The 18,652-nt window shown below is 37.6% G+C and overlaps 1 protein-coding gene and 1 pseudogene across 1 annotated transcript in view; one reads left to right on the top strand and one right to left on the bottom strand.

The window, feature by feature from the left end:
* Nucleotides 1-552, top strand: part of LOC122325494 (uronyl 2-sulfotransferase-like) — a 3,497-nt gene extending 2,945 nt beyond the window's left edge. Inside the window, exons 7-8 of the mRNA XM_043220533.1 lie at nucleotides 6-19; nucleotides 331-552. Of these exons, the coding sequence (XP_043076468.1) occupies nucleotides 6-19; nucleotides 331-552 (236 nt within the window). The remainder of the gene's footprint in view (nucleotides 1-5; nucleotides 20-330) is intronic.
* The window catches only part of LOC122324516, a 307,667-nt pseudogene that overhangs the window by 199,689 nt on the left and 89,326 nt on the right, over nucleotides 1-18,652 (bottom strand).

The following is an 18,652-nucleotide window of genomic DNA, read 5'->3' as shown; positions in this document are numbered from 1 at the left end:
CTCAGGAGGATCATTTGAGGTGACAGGACAGAGGAGAGAGAAAGAGAGAGAGAGAGAGAGAGAGAGAGAGAGAGGAGATCAGTGATTCTGAGCCTGACAGACATCCCCCTAACCTTCATTCTGCGCCCAAAAAGCAGAACAAAGAAGGTGCTGGAAACAGCATCTGCAGGGCTCTTTCTGTCTCTGCAGCCCAGCTGTTTCTCATATTACCATGGAGCCCGGTATAGTCCTCTACAGCTGCAAAACACGCTGGGTAATCACACTACTACACACACACACCAGTGAGGCTGTTTGGCGGTGATTATGTCCTTGGCGTTCAATTTACCGCAGAGGCTCGTGCTGGAGTCTGACCCTGGAGCCGGGGTTTGCACTCACCGTGATCTTCGAGGCATAAGTCTGCCATTCACCTGCGGCCTGGATCTGCCCGGTGATATCATCAGATGTGACGGTGAAGCAGAGTGGGAAACTCTGTACTTCGGTGTTGACTACAGGATTTTATCCAATGGGGAAAGCAGCTCTCTTAGTAATGCAAAGATTGGCGTTACATGGTAAAACATCACACAGATGTGTGGATACACACATCAGAAACATGTGTGTGTGTATAGCAAACTCTGGAGTCTGTCTAAATAGCCAAGATTGTATGAATTTTTGAGCAGAAATTGCAGTGCAAGTAATAGGGGGTGAGGAGTGCAACTGGATTTCTGAAGGATATTTCAAAATATTTTTTTGTTTCTTCACAAACCAAAGACATTATATTGAAAACACAAAACACCTGACAAAAAAATCCAGACCCCATTATGAAGGCATATACAAACAATGATTCAGTATGAATCAACGCATAAAGGTCATTTGCTATATTCTGAATGAATCAGTGTTTTTAATTATTCAGGTTAGTGGCTGATTCAACTGACTCTATAAGATGGCTCAATCAATTTAGAAGAGAATGATAACATAACTGTCCTTAATATTTCTGTTGTGGTGGAAGGCAGAATTAGCAACAGTAGTATTGGTAAAAATATTCAGTCAGCGTTGTTTGGATTCTAAATGAATGTGTATAGAATGTATGAATCAATGAATGACTCATAAAGAACACCACAGATTTTCGAATACTAGCTGCATGCTAGCTTACTATTACTTTTTATGTTATATAAAAGACATGGCAGAATAAGTAAGAGAAAAGTGCGATAGTTTGCAATTCTGAAATCAGCCAGTCATTTCTTTGTTCTTTAGAAGGTTTAGTTCACCTCAAAAATGAAGAAATTCTGTCATTAATTACTCACCTTCATGTCATTCCAAACCCATAAGACATTTATTGATCTTTGTAATAAAACATTAAGATGTTTTTTAGTGAAATTAGAGAGCCATCTGAACCCTCCATAGACACAGCAATACAACTGAAATGATACCAGATCCAGAAAACCAGTAAAGACTTAAGTAAAATAGTCCAGGTGACATCAGTGGCTCAACGGAAGTTTTGCGACGCTATGAGAATACTTTTTCGCGCAAAGAAAATAGAAAATAACATAATTTACTATTCTTCTCTCCCGTGCCATTATAGACAGTATAACAACGAGAGATACGTGACGCTTTGCCCTAGGTAAACAACCGCATGAAATTACATTTGTGCGTGACATGCTTTCTCCTCTGATGTAAACAAGGTTGCTTACGTTAGGTATGTTAAAAGCATAAGTATGCATTGTGATACTCTCTAAAATTAATGAACTCAGGGAGAAGATTGGTTGAGTAAATTATGCAACTTTTTTTCTCTTTCCACAGAAAAGTATCCTCCTAACCATCGCAAAACTAATGTTACCAGCCACTGTGCCACCATGTCACATGGACTGTTTTACTAATGCATTTACTACGTATGATCTGTGAACAATTCAAAGTTGTATTGCTGTCTATGGAGGGTCAGATGGTTCTCTAAAATAAATAAAAAATCTTTATTTGTGTTCGAGATTAATAAAGGTCTTACAGGTTTGGAATTACATGAGGGTGAATAATTAATAACAGAATTTTCATTTTAGGTGAACTAACCCTTTAATGAATTCATTTTAATTAATGAATCATTTAAATGAATGATTCAATGACCCACTCATAAAGTCAGCCACTTTTAACTAATCAGTGTAGTTAAACAGATCAATTGAATAAAATAATGACTAATATACAAGATAGTCACTTAGCGCCGCCTACTGCCATTTCATTATAACCCACAGATAGAGTCACTGTCTTTTGGAACATACAGAAGCGGAGTGAAACAAACAGCGTATTAACGCGGAATTAAACATTAACAATAGCAGAGTGCTGCACAGAATATGAGAAGCAGAACTGACCACAATATGAAAGTATTAGAAGTTATAAAAATATTTAAATACGAAACATTCCCAATACAACAGCTATAGTTAAGAATACAAGATTTTACACTTGAGGTTATGAAGTTGGAAATATCCTGTTGTGTGCACATTGTTTAGCTGCTGTCTGAATAATGATACAGTATATGAAAGAGACATCTGGCTCAGCCTCACAGTTGAATTAACAGTTTGGGCTAATTACAAACCCCTTACAGATAAACAAAACAAGCTCCTCGGCATGTATAGCTCAGATAATTTAGAATGACTTGACGAGCATGAAGCCAACAGACCGCATAGACTGCATCCCGAAGACCCATCAAAAAAAAGCGAGTGAGTGAGAAGAGAAGACAGAGGACAAAACTGCATGTGCCGCACCACACAGTCCAGGAGCCCATCTGTTTGCATGCTGTTGGTGAGTTACCGGCACACAAATATGATTTCTGCATGTTATGACATAGAACGAAGGTGTAAATTATGGCCTAAGGCTATAAATGAACACCATCTGCAAGCGTGCGATCATGCTAAATCTCAATAAACTCTTGAGTAGGAAAAGACAAAGGCATCCATCAGCTGCTCTGTCTCAACAATCGAATGGCTGTGGTCATAGTTCCATTGACTTCCATTCAAGCCAGAAGACATTAATGTTGATAAAACACTCCATTAGTGCAAATAGCATATTACATGTGAGTGGTTCTTAAGTAACCATTGCAGAGACTCTTATTTTTCGACCTCAGAATACTTTGTTACTGCAAATTTTGAAAGTGGCACTATTCCCAGTACTAAAAAAACGAAATAACTAAAAATGGAGATAGCAGCTCTAAAAATACGCTATGGTATTTTCAAAAAAAGAAATGTATTCTGATGATTTCAAAGCCATTAAGGTGGTCCCTTCTTCGATCTGATTCTGTGAATATCGGCATTTAAACACATCTGTTTTGTTTTAACCGCTGTGAATTTTATGAATTGCAATTTGTGCCACAACCAAACAGCTGTTTGAGAGCAAAGTTGAACTGCGTAACTCATTAATGTTCCTTTCCCAACAGTCATTCAGGCCATTTCTCAATGAAGTCCCGGCTGAATCAAACTTTATACTTTGAGAGCTCTTTTATCTTACCTCATTGCCTCATATTTAAAAAAAGAAAAGAACTGACTCCTGTGTATATTGTTTATTATCACAAATATATACTTATGCTTAATTTAAATGCATAAATTTTGCAGTTTTTCGTAGTCTCTCCCACAGGCTTTAGTACACCATGCTTTTTCCGTCCTTAGCCATGTATTGGCCTTTCACACTTCACATATTCCCTTACAAAACACCACATCTACATTGTCTCTTTGTTTTTCTGGTGGAGAAAATACAATGGTGGATGAAAGAGGCTCAGCATTAAAATCTGTGCACTGTGGCTACCTGTACAAAGGAGGAGAGACCAGACTTGTGTAGAGCAGGGAAAGCAGGCAGGGTGTTATATTGATGGGAAAAAAAACGAGGAGAAGCGAGAGCGAGAGCGAGCATCACGGCTATACCATTCTCTGGCCGCTGCCACCACAGCTCTTGGCTCAGTTCCCATTCTTTTAGTGAGTGCTACCTGTCAAGCCCTGAATTATACAGCCTGGGCTTCAGCCTACGTGAGTCATCCATCAGAAAGGGAGGGAAAGAGAGGAGGAGAAAGAAGACTAAAAAGAGGGATGGAAAGAGAACCGCAGAAGGAGTAAGGGAAAGGTAGAGGAACAAAGAGCCAGGATGTGGGGAAGATAAAAAGGAGGAGGAGCGCTGGAGAGGAATAGAAAATAGGAAAGTGGAACAGAGAGAGAGTCACAGATGGAGAGGAGGAGGAGAGAAAGAAAGAAAGAGAAAGAGAGAAAAAGGGGCACTAAAAACATGATTTGCACAAAGCAATTACTAAACCCTGTTAAAATCATAGCAGTCACACCTGTACTGACACATCCTCTTATTCTGAGTCTTTGCGTTTGTTAAAAGGAATACGTTAAAAAGGAGAATGAGCAGATAACGTGTTTTAGGAAGAGTATACTTGTGAAGGACGGTGTAAAAGTGGGTATTTTGAGATGTTATTTCTAATATATTAACACAGAATGCAACACTATTGGTCCAGTGTAGCAGCACATTACATTTATAAATTTGTTTTACCATTTTTGTTTAAAAATTATATTTTAAGATCTTAATTTGCCCACTTTACATTTTATCTACTGGGCAAATGTCCCAATCTATAGTTACCTAATTTATTAACTGCAATAAATTAGTTATTAGGATAGTTTACATCCGGTTGGTCTTCACTGCAATATTTTTTCCTTACTATAACGTAGAAGTACTTGAGGACCGGCAACTGACCAGCTATCTCTTTAAAGCAATGAATAGTTTAATTAGAGGGCGAAAAAGTTCCCCAGAATTGCTGTGCTGTGACTTATGTGCATGCTGTGCTTCATGCGTTGCGCACTATTAAGAACAGACCTGAAAAATGTTGCTACTGTTACTGTAACTCAGCAATTTTACAGTTTTAATTAAACACTAGAAACGCTTTAATTTACTACTGTAACGTTGTCTATAGCGTTGCATATTAGGTCAATAATCTGTTTCACTCCGCAGACACTCTGAGTTAATTGCATTAGATCTGTCCAACTTTAATGTTAGTTTAATATTAGTGTGGCATTTGTCTTATTGCTAGGCCGCGATTGTTTAGTACTATTTTTATTTTTAGCAAAAGCATTTCAATAACGTACAGTAACAATTACAATATGACTTTAATGAAATTGATATTTCATGTCCTATTTGGTGACACTCATGTAATGAGCAACTGATTTATTACTAAATAAATCTCTTACGCGAGAAAAATATGCAAAACATTTTACCTTCAAGGGTACAACAGCTTGTCAGTAGGACAGTATCCTTGAAGGAACAACTTTTGTACTATCTACCCTTAAAAGGTGCATATTAATAAAGTGCATCCTTAAAGGCACTCCTATGAACCATTTAGGGGTAAATAATGTATGAAGTCGTCTCTTTAAGAGAACTAACCCCGTAAGAAGCCGTCATACATCCCTGAAGTTAAAATATTTTGTGAGTTGTTTGTGTGTTATGAGCGCAAAAAGGCTGATATACACATCAGCCTTCTATAATGTTTTGCCCTGAAAGGTCATTACAATACGTAAACTTACAATGTATACATTGCATCAGTTCATCCCCATCAGAGCAGCTATACATTGGGGGTGTGCGCCTCTGCTGTGATATAACCCAATGTATGCCGCAGGAGACAAACGCTGTTGTTGTTTTGTCATTATTACTTTTTAATGGAGTGGTAAAGGCGGCAGACGCTGCGTAGCCTGCCCAGGTAACGCAGTGTCCTCATTACAACCCTGCCATTCCCACAATGTTCCCACAAATGCCCCCAAATGTTAGCATGCTCTGACAGCACAGTCGGAGCGTTCTTCTCCCCACACCCTCGTTTGGGGTAATTCATCACTCTCTCGCCCTCTCTCTGCCTTTTCAGTGAGAGGTCTGCTGGAGGTACCATTTGTCTGTTGCAGAAATGCAATTCTGGTTGGTGGTTCCACAGGGCTTGGCTGATGAGGTGACACAGTAGACGTATCCATCAATCTTTTCTGTTCTGCCTTTCTTGTTTTGTATCTTTCTTTTGAGGTACAGTAAATAGCATCAAGAGGAGAGACTGTTAAACAAGGAAGCTGAACAGACTGAGAGTGACTTCGACAGCAGTTGTCAAATCAGAGGTTATTACCTTCGTGATGCGAGGAAACTGGTGCCAGCCCAATAAAAAGCTAAATATTTAAACCGCTCAGCTTATATCAGTGTTAAAGTATACACATTAATTAATTCCAGTTGCCTGTTAGTTATACGGTGCCATTTGTATTGCTTCCACAATTTGTCCTCAGAAAGGCTTTTTGTCAAAGAAACAAACAACACAATCTTGCTAGACACTTGACAAGCTGATTACAATATTAATGATGTCGTGCCTATCATCACATAGCCCCCATGTATCCTTTTATGTATGCTAATGAGAGTTAGCAACAGACCCATTATCCATTTATATCTGTTTTTAAAGGACAGTTCACCCAAAAGGAAAATTCTTCATTTACTCACCTTCAAGATGCACCAAACCCATAAAGACTTTGTTCATCATTGAAACGTAAAATATCAATTTAATAAAATCTAGGAGATTTCTACTCTTCCACCTGAAAGTTCATTCCACCTAAATTTTATCAGCTCATAATGAGAGAAAAGAAACCCATATAAATCAAGTGACTTAATAATCGTTTAGATACACAACATTTCGGAACCTGGACCAAAAAAGTGTCAATTTTATGTATTTTTTCTGAATAAATAAGCTTTCCATTGATGTATGGTTTGTTAGATAGCACAATATTTGGCTGAGATATAACTTTGAAACTCTGAAAATATTTCCTTTTAAGTTGTCCAGATGAAGTTCTTATCAATGCATATTAGTAATCAAAAATTAAGTTTTAATATAATTCCAGTAGGACATTTACAAAATATCTTCATGGAACATGATCTTTACTTAATTTTTGGCATAAAAAAAAATCTAGAATTGTGACCCATACAATGTATTTTTGGCTATTGTTACAAATATACCCCAGTGGTTTTTGTGATCCTGGGTCACATATAATACACACATATAGCTTAACAAATACGGTAAAGGATGCTCAACTTGATCTGAGAACAACCACTGGTTCTTTTTAATGAGCTCTATGTATGTTAGTTGATCAGTGCTAACTGTGAACCTATAGCCTTGAATTACACAGGCTCATTTTTGAGTGATCTATCTCTTAAGTCAACAGCAGCTACATTTAAAGAGGTAGAGCTAACAGCCCAAGCAAAAATTCTAATACTGAGGCCTAGTAATGTACTGTAAGTACTGAAGCAAACCATTCCATTAAATTATTTAATTATTCATTTATACAGAAAACATATCATACTTTGTTAAAACGCTTCACTTCAGTAAATGCCAGCTCTGTTTCATTGCAGTTTCACATCTTTTAACAGCACTTTCACAACTTTTGGCTGGCAAAAAAGGATGTATGTGAAGAAAAAATCTAATTCAATTGACTTAATTTCGCTATTGGTCTTGAGTTTTTCTGTAAGTGGCTAAGAGCTTTCATTCTCGCAGACGTTCATGGCTGGGCACATTCATATGAATGAGATTTTGGTTCTTACCTCCTGTGTCGGGCATATTTGCCGCTGACATGTCCACTGCCATCACATCCAGGTGTGGGACAGCTGCAGACGAGAGGAATAATTAATACAAGGCTGACGTCACACATGCGCGCACAGAGAAACACAAACGCTCGTTCTTGCTGACTATGTTCGAAGAGTGGCACATCAGCCTTCATTACAGATTTAGAGAGCTCCCAGTGTCCTCCAGGCCGATGACTCACCAGGCTCCATATTTCATATTTTATATTGTATATCACTCTCTGGCTGCTCCATTTAGGTCCACAGCCAGTTAAAAGCCATGAGGGAAAACATCCAAGTTTAGAACTGCTGCCCCGCTCGAGCTCAGGGTCAGAGCAAACCAGTATCCTAGTCATCAGCATAAAACTACCCACATTAGTTACAGTGTCACTGATAACCTAACATATTCATTAAGCGTTTGCTTTTATTGGCAGTGGTATTTATGTGCATATCAAAAGTCACATTTGTGAGCGTGAGCAGCAGCACAAGTTCAAAAGCATCCTCGAATTGTGCATTCACACAAAATAAATTAAAAAATATACATTTTTGTAATACTTGTATTACTGAAGGGAAGTATTTATACACTACCATTCGAAGGTTTGGGGTCAGTAACATTTTTTCAGATACTATTTATTTAGCAAGGACACAGGAAAATATTTAAAGTGACATTAAAATCTTTTACAATGTAACTGCAGATTTCTGGGTCACATAAATGCATTTTTTACTTTCTATGTTCTTGCAAAATATAAGTGACAGAAAAAGACATATAATAATAATTATAATAATTACAAAATATTTCTGTTTCATATAAATGCTCAGTCTGATAACACACTAAGCATCCAACAAGCATTTTAGAATGATTTCTGAAAGATCATGTGACAGTAAAGACTGGAGCAATTGCTGCTGAAAATTCAGCTTTGCCATCATAGGAATAAATTACTTTTTAAAATACATTAGAATATAAAACAGTTATTTTAATTGTGATCATTTATCACAATATTCCAATTTACAAAAACTGCTATTAATGCCAAACAATTCAATGATAATATAATATAATACAATCTATTTAAACCCTCCGTAAATCATATATTAAATTTGTCTGTATTTCTAGATTTTTGTATATAAGTCTCTGATGAAGTAATAAATAATACAATATAAAGTTATATATTCGATCCGCTTGTAGTTTGGAAAGCAAGCTTCCGAATTAGTAGCTTCCACAAAACTGCGTTTAGTCTTGAAATTGAAGTCAATAGTGCATGTTTTAAACCTGAAGCTATTTTAAGCTTAAAATGTAGCAAAAGAGTACATAATTGAGCGGGAACATGTCTAGCCTAGCACAAGAGTTGCATCTCCCTTGATGATGTTGGCTAGGGATCTGTGTCTGATCAAGCTGGTGACCCATCAGTGAGTGTAACTGGTGTTAAAGATGCCTGCAGCTACAGGCCTGGACCTGCTGATGAAGCAGATTGCCCTGGTGATTGGGAAGGAGACAGAGAGAGAGAGAGAGAGACAATAGAGGAATTTTTACTTCTCCTCTCAGTCTGATACCATAATAAAGATGACATAGTAGAGAGCCGCCTCTGGAAAGCGGTCATAGCACACTCCCACAGTCACACACCCTTGTGTCCTTGCCGCTGTCATTGTAATTGGACACGTAGCCAGAAAATATAAAAAAGAGCCTTTTTTAACAACAGCGTGGGTGTTAAACCATTCTTAATGAGGAAAATGCTGCCATTTAGGAGGCCTGTAAATTGTGCTTAAGGGAAAGATATGCAGGGGAAATAGTGACGGGCAGATATGAGTAAAACGACTCACTGCCCTGGAGGAAAAGCAGGCCATTCACTCTCATCATGATGCATGATTTCATTAGGAGTGCAGGGATATTTACTAATACTAATTGGGAGAATCATATGTTCTCACTGAAGGCAATTAGTCTGAAAGGTCTATTTATAGGTTCTGCCTGTAGTACCTGCCATATTGGATAAATCACATCGAAAAATATCAATTAGCAAAATTATACTTAGATGCCACCTTGAACAGAAATGCACTTCGCGTCATACACCTGTTTTAGTCTTTAAAGACAGAAAATGCAAGGTGCGAATGCATCTGTGAGCAAATGACGAAAGTACAATTCCTTTTTTTTAAGTTGGCACTTGTACTAGGTAACTATGAATTAGACATGTAAAAACAAAAAAAAAATCAAGCTTATGTGCCACACATTTCTGGTTTTTAAATTAAATTTTAAAGATTACATTTCTAAAGAGAAATTATAAAAACAAAATGCATGAAACTTACTTAAAAGTTTGAGGTAGTAATATTTTTTTAAAATTACATTGATTAAAAGTGCTTTTGTTTCACATGAACGCTGTTCTATATTTATCAGGGAATATTAAAACATATTTTCCGCATTGATAATAATAACAAATGTTTCTTGAGCAGCAAATCAGCACAATAGAAGGATTTCAAAAAGCTCTTAGTTTAAAATGGCTATCCTAGGAATTAATTGCATTTAAAATAGTAAATAGTTACTTGAAATTGCAATATTTTGTAATATTACTGTATTATTTTAGAGTATATAAAAAATGCATTTTAAGTGAAAATAGAAGATTTCTTTCAAAAACGTTACAGACCCCAAACATTTGAACAATACTGTATATTGTATACATTTTTGGAATTATGACATTGAGTTTTTTACCAGTTAAATATCCTGTGTAGCACATCACATTATGAAAGTAAATTGGTTGTAACTGTGTTGACTTTAAGTGAATGTATGCAGCCTGACCTGAACAGCTCTTGTGCAGCCTCCACGGCAACTGCAAAACAATAAAAGCAAGAACAATGAGTGAGGAAACATTTCAACATTCACCACACAAAGAAATCATATTATTATGAGCAGACTAATTTTCTGGGCTCTTCTGGTCCACCTGTCTAATCAATAGTCTACTGCTGACGTCAGTGATAATTCATGAAAGGCATTAAAAGTCAGTTATGGATTGAAAGTGGGGAAACGGAACTGACCATTGATTAAGACTATAGCTAATACCATGTGAGTGCGTTGTACCTCGACACCTTTAGATCGTGTTCGATGACGCTTTCTCGGCTGCATCCACCTCCATCTGGAGAAAAGAAGCAGCAATTAGCCTGACCTCCATCTACTATCAACTGTGAAAGCAAGTGTAAAAGGCAATGATGTCTGCAGCAAGCACGGCTTTGAACTGCACTGAACTGCTTGAGAGTCAGATCATAGATGATAAAAGAACGTGTTTATTATGAAAAATACAGACTGTGAAACACGGATAACTATTGGTGGTCATGCAGTACGTGGTTATCATGCATCGCTGTTTATATTGCATGCTGTAAACATGTTTTTTTGTCTTATTCTGTTCCCTAGTTGTAGATCAGTTTATAATGAACACGCATTTGGTCAGTTCCACTGGACGCTAAACATTGGAAAACATTACACCTTTGTGTTGTACAAAATGCTTTATGCTTTTTTTTATCAAGAAAAACTATTATTTACATACATAATGTCATTAAGACATTAATACATAAACAAAAACACATTTTTTAAGTACTTTACTTCTTCTGTAATACTTTGAAGATTGCAAGATTGCTTCTCTTGCTCATTAGGGATAAAAGATAATTAAAAGCAAAAAAATAAGGCTGTGTTTTCTTATGACTTGAGAAACTTTACACATGAATGTAGTAAGCGTTTGATGCTAGGTGCATTCTGGAAATGACCTAGCAATCTCCTGGTTAGTGTACTGTACTTACAGATTAAGTCTTGTAGCGCTAGAATGGTTTGTATAATTTAGATTTTTTTTCTGTTCAGTAAACAAAGCAGCACAAAATATGATTCAACACGAACTATCATTCAAAAAATGTAAAGCCAGTAAGACTTTTAACTGTTTTTGAAAGTGCAAACACATTATAAAAAATTTAAAACTGCTGTTTTCTATTTTAAAATCGTATTTTAAAATGCAGTCTATTCCTGCTGGATCGACACGTTATCATGTCATCATGGTAAATATAACTGTTCAGTATTTTTATGGAATCCATGTAGTCTCTCATAACCAGACCTTCAGACTAACAGCAGAAGCTCTGAGGAACTTTGTCTGCTTTGACTACCAATCACGTTTCATTTTGTGACGCTGACGCCATGTTTAGGGCGTGTGGAAATGTTGCCACAAATACGGTGTGTAAAATCTCAAACGTATTTTAAAGATTCAATACCGCGAACTTACATACAAATATTAAATATACTTTTGAAAATGCAGCATTAAGTTTATCCTGATAAGTGCGCCATCACAGTTGTGTGTCTTTCACGGCTTTCTACTTTTGTTAAGGAGTTCAAGCGTCACAGCAACTTTTTTCCAGGCGGAACATTAAAAACGCGACACACACATCTCCAGGAAATCCTGTATAATTATCCAATCCGACGTCGACTTCAAAACTCCTGAAGTATTTCCAGATAAGTGTGCCATATGCGTATGTGTTTAGCCAAAAATTGCAGCTTTATTGCCCAGAACAAAGTAAAAGTAAAGCGCCTTACCTGAGATTTACTGGGTTGATGGTGGGACAGATGTGTTTTGTGAGGAGCGCCTCCTGTGTGGTGCGATTAGGCAGAATGGTCCGCTGTGTGTCCTCAAAGCTGTTCTCAAAACTCATTTTCTGTTAAAGGAAAAGAATGCACCATCATTTGTCATGAACTGCAGTCGCGTTAAATCTGCAAACTGATATGCGGCACTCTTATAAGAAAAGACATACAGATGTCTGAAGCTATTCGGGGCCTCCATTATCACAGTATCACAGCGAGGAAAAAAACAAGCAAAAATCTGTCATTCTGCTTTTGTTTTATAATATAATAAGTGACAGGGGCAGCTTTTTAAAGTTTAGGAACATGCATCGTTCATAAGGAATAAAGTCACCTATATTTATTTTTTTCTGTTTTGAGGGAAATATGACAGTCTTTAAGCCTTTGTGTACAAAAGCTAAATCGCTGGGGAGTTTTTATTTTTGAACTTTTTAAAATAAGGAAACAGAGTCGTGTATTCTTTTCTGAGGTGCTTGTTTATAATATAATATGAAGTAATATATTATTTAATAATAATATTATCATATAACATAATGCAATACAAACAATGAACTTTTCTTTCCAAAAACTGTTTTTCAGCCACACACACACTCTAACATATTGAGTGCTCCAGTCCTCTGTCAACAAGCTAACACTTCTATCTCATGCTCCTTGCAAATCCTGTTAATGTGTGTGCTGGCACTTGTGTGTGTGTGTGTGTGTGTGTGTGTGTGTGTGTGTGTGTGTGTGAGAGAGAGAGAGAGTGAGAGAGAGAGAGAGAGAGCGAGCAAGAGGAACAGATACAGATTCGCATGTGCATGCAAGTATTTGTCAGCTCCAAGGCCAGTGACACAAAGGGTGCTCTCCAAATGCTGGAGATGTCTATTGAAAACCTTTCAATGACAGAAATACAGACTTGAACAAATTTCCTTAGAAAGATGGATCTTTGTGCGTAACACCTTCTCACGTCCGCCTCACACACACACAAAAATGCACTCGCTCACGCTGCCCTCTCTTTCCGCTGATAGATCGCTCAATCACTCACACTGGGGCAATATGGGAAGCTCTCATCTGAACTTCACTTGGTCAAATCAAAGCATATGAGCTCCAGCTGTCCCCCAGTGGCAGCGATCTGGCCCAGCTTGCTTGTAATTGGGGGAAAACACTGTTTAGTATTCATGCCCAACACCCTTCTGTCTCACATAAAGTGGGACATACAGCTTCAAAATCTAATTCTCTCTCTCTCTCTCTTTTGAGAGGAGAAATATGGGCTCTTTTAGAAGAGTCTGCAGTCTCAGAGCTCTGCATGTCCTATCCAAAAGCAACGCTTTCCCCATGCGAACCCTGCATACTCATGTGGCTGCGCCTCACACGTTACGCAGTTTCAGTTACTTACAGCAGATAGCCTCGGGTTTATCTGAGCTTGCTAAGGATTTGATTTTTAAGGTTTAGTTCACCCAAAATGAAAATTCTGACATCATTTACTCAACCTAAAGTTGTTCTGAGTCGCCATGGCTATGGCTTTTTTGTTTTTGAGGAACAAAAAGTGATGCATATGACTTAAATTCAGTTTTTTCTTGTGTTGAGGAAAAAAGTAGTTAAACCTTTTTTTCTCAAGTCAGATCTTTTAATTTAATCATTTAATGTAGTTCACAAAGCCTGAGTTCAGGAATCAGACTGAATCGGTTTGAGAGTTCAGCTATTGACTCAATGATTTGGTCACAGCATTAAGAGCTCACTGGAGGAAAATATCAATAAATTAACTTAAATGCTGTCTTTTCCACACAAAAACTATTATATTATTTGGAACACTGTAAGTATAGTTGTATGGACCACTTTTTTATGCTTTAATGGTTATCTTGCATCTTTTGTAAATCTTAGAAGATTTAAATGAATTATTATTAAATTTTATGGAAAGTTTGACAAAGTACTGTTGTTTTTACAAAATGTGCTTGCCAGAATATTTAGGTAAAAAAATAAAGTACAAAATATATAAACAACTTCACAAAACAACTTGTAATTTTTACATTTCAAAACTGCTGTAATTTACAAGAAAGGGAAAAAGAAAACATTCAACTAGTGAATTCAAAAGCCATTTTCAGTTGAATTAGCATAACTCAACTTAATTTTTATACTTTAACACATACCGATGACTAAAATAATAATAACACAGGTGGTAAAAGAGAAAGGCACATGATGAATTTTTAACTTACCTACCTATCTTTTTTTTTCAATTGTGAAATAATGATGAAACTTTCATATTACATATTACTTTTTTTAATTAACAGAATGTCAAAATAATTTTGCAGACTACAATCATTGTGCATCAAAAAATAGTTGTAGTCTTTCAAGAGAGTAGAGAATCTTCACAATTTTAGCATCAGACCAAACTCTTCCAAAAAAAAAAAATCCCTTGCCCAGGCATTCGCCTGGCAGGACTGTTGTCACATCCCATTCATCTAAAAACTGCTCCAGATGCACAGCACCACTGTGAGCTCTCCACCCCCACGAGAGTGTGCATGTGTGTTTGTGTGAGTGTGCATCACGCCCAGTCATCAGGAACAGAGTGACCTAGTCAGAGAGACATGACCCTACAACCCTCAAGGCTCTGCATGCAATCTCCAGCTAATTTCCCCTCAACCCTGCCTAACATCACCCCGCCGGACAGTCCAAAAACACTGAACGTGCAAATCCAAAAATCATATTTACTGTCGATTCATGACACATGTTTGTCTGTTACGTTAGAGCGCTGGTGTCAGTGACCCTGAGATTGGTCTGGATTTATGTGGTGTGACCGGTCAGATTTGCTTGGCTGGTTGTTGCCTGGCCCCAATTCAGATGGCATCATGTCTACAAGAGCCCTGAAACAATCACGTCATGAGACATTATTCATTTTGCATTCTCTGATTTAAAAAAACGTTGACTCGTGCTTCAGTATGGAATACTTGCCTACAATAGCGCACTGAACACTGCACATTTAAACTTTTTTTTTAATAGTTAAAGAAACAGTAGACGTTATTCATCTACTATCTTTTTGTCATTGCTATCAGCTCTTAAATGCAAGAGGGTGATACATAATTAATGTAAAATTCTTAACATTTAGAGCGTGATCAAATAATAAGTGATAATTAATGATATTACATTTGTTACCTACTGTTCCATGGTTTGGGGTTGATAAGATTCTGGTGTTGGTAATGTATGAAAGGCACGTCTTATGCTCATCAAGCAGCATTTATTGGATCCAAAGTACAGTAATAGCAACAGCAATATTGTGGAAAATAACTTTCTGTTTGGGAATATTTTATAATTTAATTTATTCCTGTGATGGAAAAGATGAATTTTTAGCCTCATTACTCCAGTCTTCAGTGTGACATGATCCTTTGAGAAATCATTTTATAACTGAACTGGTGCTCAAGAAACATTTGCTATTATTATCAATCCCAAAAACAGTTGTGCTGCTTTAGAAATTTTGTGGAAACTCTGATACAATTTGATGTGTAAAAAAAAGTGAAAAAAAGCAGCTGAAAAAAAAACCCAGAAAACTTTTGTAACAATCTACAAGTCCTTGCTTAAAATAATAAAAACCCAATTGTATTGTATATCATTTTCTGGTTTCTCTCTCACAACCATTGTGAGATACTATAATCCACGCAACATACATTTTTGTATTCTACAGATTTTTGCAAATATATTGTAGTAGGTCATATGTGTTTCCTATGCAAGCTGAACAGAGCATACACACTATATATTACAGAAACAGTGAGAGCAGCATGTTAGTATGCTACATCCTCCTTTTGTCTGCTGGAGAATAAAACTGATGGTCAGTGTTTGAAAATGTTTGGCTGCTCAATACGGTGGTATATTTAGTCAAGAGCTTCAAAGAGTCTAGACTTCTGCTCTACCTTTATCAGTCGGGCGTGACTCACTCGGTGTGAATGCGACGGTAATGCAAATTTGTGTGTGTATGTGTGTGCACATGTAATGCAGATGCCTGCAAAGAGTCTAGCCAGAATTCCAATCACCGCACAGAGTGGAGAGTGTGGGCTGCTCGTGATTTTCCAGTCCTCATTTAGAATCAGAGCACATGCACAGTAGAGCTCTTCATTATTAGCTACATGACTAGCCACTAAGCCATAGGTTATAAGCAGAATGTGAGCGAGAAAACTGGATCAGCCTGAAATCACAACTACATCAGCGGCCCCTAATTGCGGGTATTTTGAGAAGAACGCTTCATGCTTCAAAACACAGACTGGCACATTTCCCGCTTTGAGACGGCACCTGAGCTCTGAGGACGTTTCTCGTAAGTTTCCTAATTTCAGTACTAATGGAACGCCTCGATCTGCCAGATGCAGCTAATCTACAAAATGGCCTCGAGTTGAGGGCTCTCAGAGTCTGACTCAACCCATATAGTGCATGGCATGGATGTGATCCACAAAGACACTGGCGCTAAACAATGAAACAAACCCATCTTCCATCCTGATGCACTCTATCGCATCCTCATCAAAGGTAAGGCTGAGAACAATGCCTCCCTCTCCATCTCATCTCTCTCTCTCTCTGCTTACTCTCTCTGACTCCTGCTCTCTCTCTCTCTCCTGGGGCCTCATTCTATTCCATCAGGCAGAGAAGAGCTTTAATTGCCCCTGCCATTCTCGAGGCTTGCTTATGGAGAGAGAAACCTGCGTGCCATCAGGTCTTAATGATGCCTGGCAACCGCGTGGGGATCCAACCAACACGTCGCCAATGGCAACGGAGGCACCAGAAGTCCTCTCCCAGCGACGGAAAGGCGAATGCTTCCTGAGACTTCACGCCCTCAGAGAGTGAGGAGCAGTTCAATGAAAATAGCTTTTGGCATTCCCTCATTCGACAACCTAAGTTTGGGTGCCAGGCCCGGAGGAGATGTGGGCACCCAGACTGCCAGAATCGCCTGACAGGAAGAAATCGCATGTTACCCATCAGATTATACCAGCTGATGACTAGCTGAGAGCTAATGGATGCAGTCAAATGTGTTCGGTTTTTCCAGTATCTCTTATTCTAGGATTTGCAGAAGATGTGTCCTAATTTCACCTAGAATTTCTGTCGCATTTATTTAAAGTCTATTTAATAATTACACCGAAAAGAAAAATCAGATACAGTAGTCGCAGCATTTTTCCAAATTAAAGCACAAACCTCGATTAAACACAGCACAAATGCCATCCCATGACACATAACGGAGGTGAAAATGTCATGATGAACTTTGCAGCGCGCTTAGCTTGTTCACAATGGCTGGGGCACCTGCAGCTTGATCTGGCGCTTTCACACCATACCTGCTAATTACATCTCCTCCTCTACACTACAGCAGTCCCGCTGGGCTCCACCACGCTTTACTCTGCAGCTGGCGTGTTCTACGTGCACGCGTTGGGATAGAGAACAGCCCGGCCAGTTCTTACACGTAGATAGGTGTATTTCACACACAAACACATGTAGTCGTGCACAGAGAGCTGAAAAAGAAACTATGCCCAAAGAGCGTCAAAGAGGTTTGTGAAGCTTAACGCGCCATTCGATTTTTAAAGCCACTGACAATTCAAGGCAAACGCTTCCCAAAACCCATTGAGCTGCCTACGAAGGCTGCATTTTAATCCTAGAAGCATTCCAAAAAGTAGATTTATTTTCACCACATTTTGCGGGAGCAGTCCCGCAATACATTGCGACATGCTTATGCAGAAAGTCATGCCAGAACGATCGAGATTTAGGAGTTCTTGAAAATTTGCCATATTTACCTAGTTGCTTTCTAAGAGTCCAGACTTCTGAATCTGTTTGAGACCCAGATGCCGTGATGCGTGACGCCAGGTTTAACAAGACAACTGAGGCCATGTCAATTACAGTGAGACAAAATTGATATTTGTTACAATAAGATGAATTTGCGCTTTTGCAGTTATATAGATATTTTTTCACTGATGAAAAGACAAATATATTTTGTTTTATCAAGTATGATTTCTGAAGCTAATTTGTAAGCTAGGGCAACCCTTTTTTCAACATGCCACGCATTCAAAAAGTTGGGAAAGTACGAAAAGCTTCACACTTCATACTGTCACTTCATTAATGCAAACTGCAAAAAGATTTGTTCCCTAATGAAAAATAAATATACTAAATCCATTTGAAATACATTTATGTCATGCTAAGTATACTACAAATATAGTTACATACTTAAAGTTCGCTAAACTTTTTTTTTACTTTAACTTTAACTGAGCGGAAAATAAAGATATACTGATGTATATTTACATACATAAAAACACATTTTAGGCTTAATGTCAAGAAATGTGCATTGTGCACAAGTAGTACTGCAAATAAAGATTAATTATAATTTTTATATTAGTAAGTCTCAAGCAATATGTCAGTAAATATGTCAGTAAAGATTAGATTTATATTTAGTATGAAATATATACAATTTGAACATTTTAGTTGGCTATCATCGTGTTCATAAATAAACGCTCACACATAAATTCATACTCTAACAAACTAATTTATTTA

The sequence above is a fragment of the Puntigrus tetrazona genome, chromosome 20, assembly GCF_018831695.1.
Source record: "Puntigrus tetrazona isolate hp1 chromosome 20, ASM1883169v1, whole genome shotgun sequence".
In the NCBI taxonomy this organism is placed as follows: Eukaryota; Metazoa; Chordata; class Actinopteri; order Cypriniformes; family Cyprinidae; genus Puntigrus; species Puntigrus tetrazona.
Note: the sequence above shows the minus strand (reverse complement) of the source record. Positions and strands in the feature narration are given on the sequence as shown.